At 28.9% G+C, this 8,303-nt stretch overlaps 1 protein-coding gene across 1 annotated transcript; it reads right to left on the minus strand.

Moving 5' to 3' along the window:
- Positions 1-837: 837 nt before the first annotated feature.
- Positions 838-3,122, minus strand: LOC105761287 (indole-3-acetic acid-amido synthetase GH3.17). Its single transcript, XM_012579062.2, has 3 exons — positions 2,590-3,122; positions 1,642-2,441; positions 838-1,569 (listed from the first exon to the last, which is right to left on the minus strand). Exons 1-3 carry the CDS (start codon positions 2,985-2,987, stop codon positions 1,013-1,015), a joined length of 1,755 nt encoding a protein of 584 aa, XP_012434516.1. The 5' UTR covers positions 2,988-3,122; the 3' UTR covers positions 838-1,012.
- Positions 3,123-8,303: the final 5,181 nt, after the last annotated feature.

An 8,303-nucleotide genomic window follows, 5' to 3' on the forward strand; every position in this document is an offset into this window, starting at 1 on the left:
AAGCCAATGACTATTTGCGTTTTGCACTAACAAGAATAGTCCACTAAGCACTAAGTAATGAATAACAAGAAACTCAATTTCTACAAAGAATTTCTACAGATTACTCTTTATAAAACAATCTAATAATATTATAAAATGAGGAATGATAGAAAGAAATTTTAGAACTTGTTGGTGTTATTTCCAAATGAATTCTCATTCCTACTTATAGGGATTTTCATATCTCTTCATAGAGGCATCTTTCAATAGTTGTCTTTCCGAATTATAATGTCTTTAAAAACATATAATTATTCATTTAATATTATAACTATTCAAATAATATTATTTGAACAGTTATAATTCTTTTTAAAATCAAATAATATTTAATTATTTATTTATAAAATAATTATTTAACATAAATAAAATTGAATACATATTAATTATTTAATATGAAATATATTTTAAGTATTTATGTAGCATATATAATTTAATGTCTTTAATGATCCTTGTTTATTCTCACATTATCGTTAAAGTTGCATTTAATTTTAAACACATATTTAAACATTGATTTTAATCTCACCTTTATAGCATTCAACCTCACCGTCACAATAACTAATCTTACCTCCATTATTGTTTTTAACCCCCCAAGAGACAATTTCAGTAGTGTCCATCCAAAAGAACCTGGGACTGTAATGCTACTATAGAACAAAAGGATTTCAGCTGAACTACTATCAAAGCAATGTTTTTGTTTTTGTAGGATTATCTTATTGTGGTATGTCTTCACTATATAATTGTGTTTAATAATTGCTCAAGTGATGCATTTGAAGTGGATGTTGTAACTGAAATATATGCATCTATTAATTTATGTAATTTAAATTGCATTCCATTAATTAATTCAAATAAGAATAATATTTAATCCACAAGTTGCTGTCAATGAAACAAAAACAACCAATTCAGTAGCAAAGTCAATATCTGCAATATTTTCACCTTGTAGGATTACCTCCACAATGCTTGATTAATCCTAAAACAGTGCAGCTTAAAACATAGTTTTGGAGCTGAAAAACTTCCCCACCATCCCTGAATTTAAAATTTTTACAGCTTCCTTAGATTTAAGGCAACTAGGTGGCTTGTATTGGGTAATGGAAGCTCCCTTTGATACATAGTAATCCATGAGTTGATCAAAGGTTCCATGTTTAACCACCCTTAGCTCTAAACCTGAAATTATACCACCTTTCCTAAGTGATTTATATGTAAAATCAAAGGATTCTTCCACTATACAGCAGCATTGTTCCATTATCTCGGCATCAAGTTTTGGTAAATCATTCCTGCCTTTCATCTTCAGCTCCCAAAATAATACATATCGACCTGGCATCAACGAAGTGTCAGCATAGCTACTATATGTGGTTAACATGATGCCGAGTGGTTCAAGGACAATTTTTGCTTTCATGATTGCTTTCGAAAGGTCTTCTTCAGTTGTTTTGTCCAAATCAATACTCAAAACCACATTTTGTCGTTCAACAAATTGAAACTGTGGAGATTTATTATAGAATCCGGTCACCTTGAGAACATCTCCGATTCTGTACCGATATAGACCTGAAAAAGAGGATACAACACATTTAGGTGCATACAACTTGTAGCTTTGATGCCGACTTGAAGAAACCTTACCTGTCAAAGTTGTGACAACAACTTCGTAATATTGACCAAGCTTCACATTCACAAGATCGACCGGTTTGTCAATTGTCCTAGTGTCTCGAGCCTTTCCTCCACCATCTTTATTCACAGGGAGAAATTCAAAGTAGGCCGTATTTGGGAGAAAGGTGTAAGAGACATCAAAGGGCTTGCTTAGGGGTTTTAAATTGATCCCGAAACAAGCTTCCGAAGAACTATAATTTGGTGAAACTAAAGGGATCCCTCCTCCATAAAATTCAAGTAATGGAATATATTGGCTCATGCTACCTGTACAGATAGAAGTAATATATTTGATTTTAGGCCAAAGTTTCTTAATGATCCCTTCCCATGATTTATCTTCACATATTTGTTGAATCAAATCAGCCATTTCAGGGTTTGGCCTCGTAAGGATCAATGACATAGCATTTCTGCAACCAGCATCGGTAATCCAATCACTGAGATAACCTGTTCTAATGTTAGAACATAATTCTTTCCAATAATCATCTAAGAATTTGATGCTCCTTGGCAAAACTGATGCAAAGCTTGAACCCATCCGTACGACCTCATCGCGCTGTAGTAAACCAGTAAGCAATTGGCAGAACATACTTTGCTTGTTGTCCGAACATAAGATGGTCTCAATAGGACTTGTGCAAAACTTCGCCAGGCCCGTTTTGAAGCTTTTGGTCTTGAAATAGAATGTTGTGTATAGTGATGCCACTAATCCAGATGGAGTTTCCATCTCTGGTTTGATAAAATATAGGTACAATGATTTGCCTTCGTCCGAGCCATTAAAACATCTGCCAAGAAAAAGGAAAAGAAACATTAATTAGTTGTTTGTTTGATTACGCGTATTGTGATTGTGGATCTAATAGTTATTGCATCGAATATCAAATTACGACCGCCATCGGAACTTCACTGTAATGACAGCTATTTAAATGTACTTACCTTTTTATCACAAGGTCAGGCAGAAGAGGTTCATACATCCTTTTCTCAAAACTTTCAACCGTCATAGGTATCAATTTCGGCTGCCCCCCAGAAGTACCACTGCTTTGGATGAACTGGGTGATGCGGTAAGCCAAAAGGATCGATGGGGTGTCTCCGTTAGCAATCCGATCGATGTAAGGCTTGATATCTTCGTAAGTAATAATGGGGACATTTGTTTTGAAGCTTTGCTTGTCCGCTTGGCCATTGGGGAAGAATCTGCTTAGATATTCTGTTCCTGCATTGCTCTTCAGTATCTCCTCCAACACTTGTTCTTGTAGTTTATGAGCATTGCTAGTTAAATCTTCCAAAATGTTCATGACATTTTCATATATTTCCTTTGTGTCTGTCCCACCATCCATCACAGTTATGGGGAGAGTGAGAAGAACAAAGAAGAAATCGGAGAGGAAAACTTGAAGAAATTGAAAAAAGATAATTTAAGAACAAATTAATTTATTTCGTACTTGGAATTTATCTAGATTGCATCCATTAAAAGTAAGCTGCCTTTTCACTGTTTTCTATAAGCATTTAAAAAGAATATTGTTATATATAAAACAACAACACACTCTTAAAATAATATAATATACTTTATAAAATAAAAATATTTTAGTCATTATTGAGTTGTGACTATTAAAATGTGAAATCAACTTACTCAAAAGTTTAATATATAATATAGACCGATTATAATTATAAGACCATTAATGCACATTTAATTGATTCATATTATTTATATAAAAAATATTTACAAAAACTGAATAATTTCATTTTGAATTTTAAGAAAAATAAAATAATGAAATTTAATATTTTAATAATCTGTTTTTCTAAATTTATTTATTTATTTTAAATATAAATTTTAAAATAATAAAACAATAAAAATATTATTTTAATATTTTTCATGTCTATTTTATATTTTATATTCAAAGTTCATGACTATCCTTTTAAAAATACAATATATCTTATCATTGTACACAACACTTACTAATAATATATATAATTTTATATTAATACTTATATATTTAAATTTAAATAAAAATTTTAAAATATTTAATTTAAATTTATATCAAACTAAATTTAATTAATTCAACATCCAAAATCTTTATCCAAATTTGAGGCTGGCAATACATAATATATGCCCCATTGCCATGGGAGAAATTTTAAAAGGATATTTATGGGTTATTACGTCTCAATCTTAATCCAAGTTGAAATAAACTATGGTGCAACTTAATCATTGTATTTTGTACTTGTTCTGAACAAATGTATATTATATTATTTCAATGATTGCTTCTTACGGGGCCTTCCCTCCATCACTTGGCTAATGGCAATCAAGAAAGGTTACTCAAAAAATATTAGTAAAAAAAAAAAGCAAGAGAACCCAGTCATCCCCAAATTATTAATTTGTATAAAAGATTAAATTAAAAGAGTATAAACTTCCTAAAATTAAAATAATAAAAAATTCAACAGCTAACCAAACATTATTATATGTAATTAAGTATATTCAATCAAATAGCATCCAAGAAAACCTGTTGGTAAAAATAAGATTATTAGCAATATAAATTAGAATTATATGAAAAGAATAGAATATTAAAGTAATGGTTCTTCAAAAGACAATTCAAATCATATTCGAACAACAACCGTACCAGAAAAAGAGAAAATATTAATTTAATTAATGATGAGGTAATATAATGTTATTATATTAATTTTGATTTTTTATAAGTTGTTAATACTATGCAAGACAAGTAATCTTATGAAATCAGTTATTTTATTTATCCATTATTTGTTTTGTGCAGGTGGAAAAACATTTTATGGATTTATTTTGAAAAGAAAATCAAATTTTAATAATTCAATGCAAATATCTTTTGTATTTATTTTCTTTTATAGTTCCTAATTTGTATATTATTTTCATAGTTGTATGTATTAATTCATTTTTTTATTTTCATTATTTTTAGGGTAATGTACAAGAATAGTCACCCAACTGCTCAGTTTGTTCTTTTTGGCCACTCAACTATTTTTTTTATTTAGTCACTCAACTTTTCAAAATTAAATATTTTAGTTACTATTGCCTTTAACTTAGTAATGAGAGTCTAATGTGGGCTTTGTTTTATTGGACTAATAACAAATTTAGCCTTCCAATGTTTACACATTTCATCAATTTGATCTTAAATCTAAAAATTTAACAAAATTTTCCCCACTATTTACAATTTGTTTTTATTTTAGTTCTAATCCTAAAATTATAAAATATATTTAAAATAATTTTATATTTACTATTTAAAATTTTTAAAATTTATATTTATTTTTCTCATCAACCATTCTCATTTTCTTATCACCCAACATGTGCAAAAAAAAACCTAGAAATTAATGTTATTTTCTTGCTTCAATCTTTTTTTTTATTTAGTCCCCTTTTTCTACCTTGTTTGTCTCAAATGCCTAATTAAAAAGAAACTCCTGATTAACAAATTTATAAACCTAGAAAAATGGTTGGGTTGAGGATACCAACTCTAACAACCTTACTTTTTACTATAAAGATAATACCAGTTTCAGATTCTAGTGTTCTCGTGTCTTTATCATTTCTAGCTCAAGCATTGCAGAGAGATTGCAGGTCAATGCCGTAGCATTTGATATTTCCAACTTTGTCAATTGAATGGAAGAAAGACAAAGTGGAAGATACTATTGAAAGTGGGGACACAAATCCTAAAAATATTTTTATATTTACTTTTATTTTAAATTTTAAAATTTTAGGATATTTCTATAATTAGGACTAAAATGATAAATCTTGTAAACATTGAGGATTAAATTTGTTCAAATTTTTAGATTTAAGATCCAATTTATAGAAAACATAAACAATAGAGGGCTAAATTTTTATTAGGCGAATAAAATAAGGCCCACATTAGACTTCTATTGAGCAACTAATGAAAGAGTGACTAAAATATTCAATTTCAAAAGTTGAATGATTAAAATAAAAAAATTAATAGTTAGGTAACCAAAATAAAACAAACTAAATAATTTGTGAGTATTCTTTTACTTCACTCTTATTTTAAAACTTTATTTTATCCTCGCAATTAAATTTTTTTCAAACTAATTGATTTTTATTATAAATTAAACTAATCCTCATTTAATTAGCATAAATATATATTTTGAAATTATAAAAAATATTATTTAACTAATTAAAATTATATAAAAATCATGTGCAATGCATATGACATTAGAAACTAGTACATTTCAACTCATAGGCGTCTTCATTTAATTAATTAGATTGGCTTGATTTTTTTAATAATATTGATTTTGTTATAAGTAATATTTTATTATGGATGTCCATAACTGGCAAAGTTGTAATCTTCAATATAGTAACCTTCAATGGAATTATGAGATTTTTATATTGTAATTAAGTCTCTATTTATTCTTTTTAACTTAAGGGATTGTATCCTACTGAGTACATGAGCATTGTTGTTAATGTAAGAGGACGTGGGTTCAAGTGCGCTGAAGGGCATTATCCTCCTATTTATGGGTTGGGAAGAGACTTTTGGTAGTTCTAAGCATTGTTTTTTTTTTTTTAGTTTGTATTGATATTTATCTTCCCTTTCATAATTTCATAAAATATTTAATTATTTATTATTAAGTAATATTGAGAATCAGTACATAAACTACTAACATTATTAAATAGGCATTAAAAGACCCTTTTATTCCTTTAAGTTTTGATCCAGCTCAGCGTCGAAATAGTTTGAGTCTAATGTAGCCATCGGATAATATGAAAAACTCAAACGTACTAATCTTAAGAGAGAGTAAATAATATATAATGGCATAAATTTAGAAACTGTAGGTTTGGTGAATTATCTTTTCATGAAAAGATCCTTTGTGAAGTCCATGCCTGCTATTTCAGCTTATAGGATTACCTCCACAATGTTTGATTAGTCCTCAAACAATGCAGCTTAAGAAATAGTTTTGGGGCTGAAAAGCTTCCCCACCATCCTGAATTCAATATCTTTATGGCTTCCTCAGTTTTAAGGCAACAAGGTAGCTTGTATTGGGAAATGGAAGCTCCCTTTGATATATAGAAATCCATGAGTTCTTCAAAGCTTCCATGTTTAACCACCCTTAGCTCTAAAGCTGAAATTGCACCACCTTTCCTAAGTGATTTATACGTAAAATCAAAGGATTCTTCCACTATACAGCAGCATTGTTCCATTACCCTGGCATCAAGTTTTGGTAAATCATTGCTGCCTTTCATCTTCAGCTCCCAAAATAATACATATCGACCCGGTGTTGACGAGGTGTCAGAATAGCTACTGTGTGCTGCAAAGTTAAAAGATAAATTTTCGATCTATAAAAAGATAACTAACTTAAAAAAACATGGATCCTATTAAAAAAATGAACTGCAAATATGTTAATCTTCCAAACTTAAAAAATGACAACTTTAATGAATTTAATTTAATAAAGTTCATGTCACTAAAGTCACTCTTCTAGTGCCCCTAGTTTATCCAAGGCCACGGGCTACTTTGGTTTGGGGACATTCAAATAATGCATCTACAAGACAAAGGTGGATTGTTCATGTTTAAATAGATATTCAAGATAGGAAGATATCGTATATGTGTAAAGAAATTAAAATATATTATGAAAGTTTGATTGGATAAAAAAATTTCTTGTTTTTAATTTACAAATTGTATTCTTTAATAAATTTATATTAACAGAAGTTGTTTCAAATAAAAGAAAATAATTTTTTAATCTTTTATTGAGAACAAATGGAATTTTGGTTTAGTTATGAGATTAAATTGAATGTTCAATAGTCAATGAAGGATTAAATTAGCAATTAACTCTGTTTAAGAAATTAGAGGAAAATTCGATAAGTTTAACGTGAAAGTAAAAGGGTAAAAATTAAAACTAAAACTAACAAATTTCAAAAGAGAGAGAAAACAATGTGTTTATTTTTAGATAGTTTAGATTAGATTTTGTGTAGATTAAGATAATTAGGAGTTTAAATTAAATTAGGATAATTAGAGTTTTAATTTAGATGAGATAATTAGGAATTTAAGTTTTGCAAAATACAGAGGCCATAAGACAACATGCTTCAGATTCATATTCACCTAAACTGGATAAACCATAGGCCTCCATCAGACGTACGGTGCGATACATGCTTCGGAGCAGCACTTGCTCTTCGTTCTCGTCGGTATGACCGTAGACACTTAATTTGATCTTTGTCGTATTATCGGCCTCACAAATTACACACGACATTGCCTATATATGAAGTGAAAATGCAAACTTAAAATTAGGCTACGTAAAATCAAGATTTCAAATTAATATGAAACTTATTAGTTTTGATAATGAACTTGTCAAGTATATATTTTAAATTTTTTTATTTTGCTGGGATAATTTCCGTTTAAAAACTAATGTTTAAAAAATTATGAAGTAAATAATTTTTTTCTTTTAAATCAAAGTCTTGATAATTTCCAATCCATAAAAGTTTATCAAGTATTTAAATTTATTATTTGTTGGGATAATCTCAATTAAGTATTTAAATTTTTTATTTTTGTGCATCTTAAAGTCGCTGCATCTTGTGAAACCATCGCCTTGAAGAACTTAGTCCTTCAATGATCCCCCAACTCTGTTACATCATACATCTTCAGTTGTTGAGTGAATTCTTTGATCTTGGCTATGACTTTTTTAATCTCTAACTTCATTTGGCGGAG

The sequence above is a fragment of the Gossypium raimondii genome, chromosome 11 (assembly GCF_025698545.1).
Source record: "Gossypium raimondii isolate GPD5lz chromosome 11, ASM2569854v1, whole genome shotgun sequence".
Lineage (NCBI taxonomy): Eukaryota > Viridiplantae > Streptophyta > Magnoliopsida > Malvales > Malvaceae > Gossypium > Gossypium raimondii.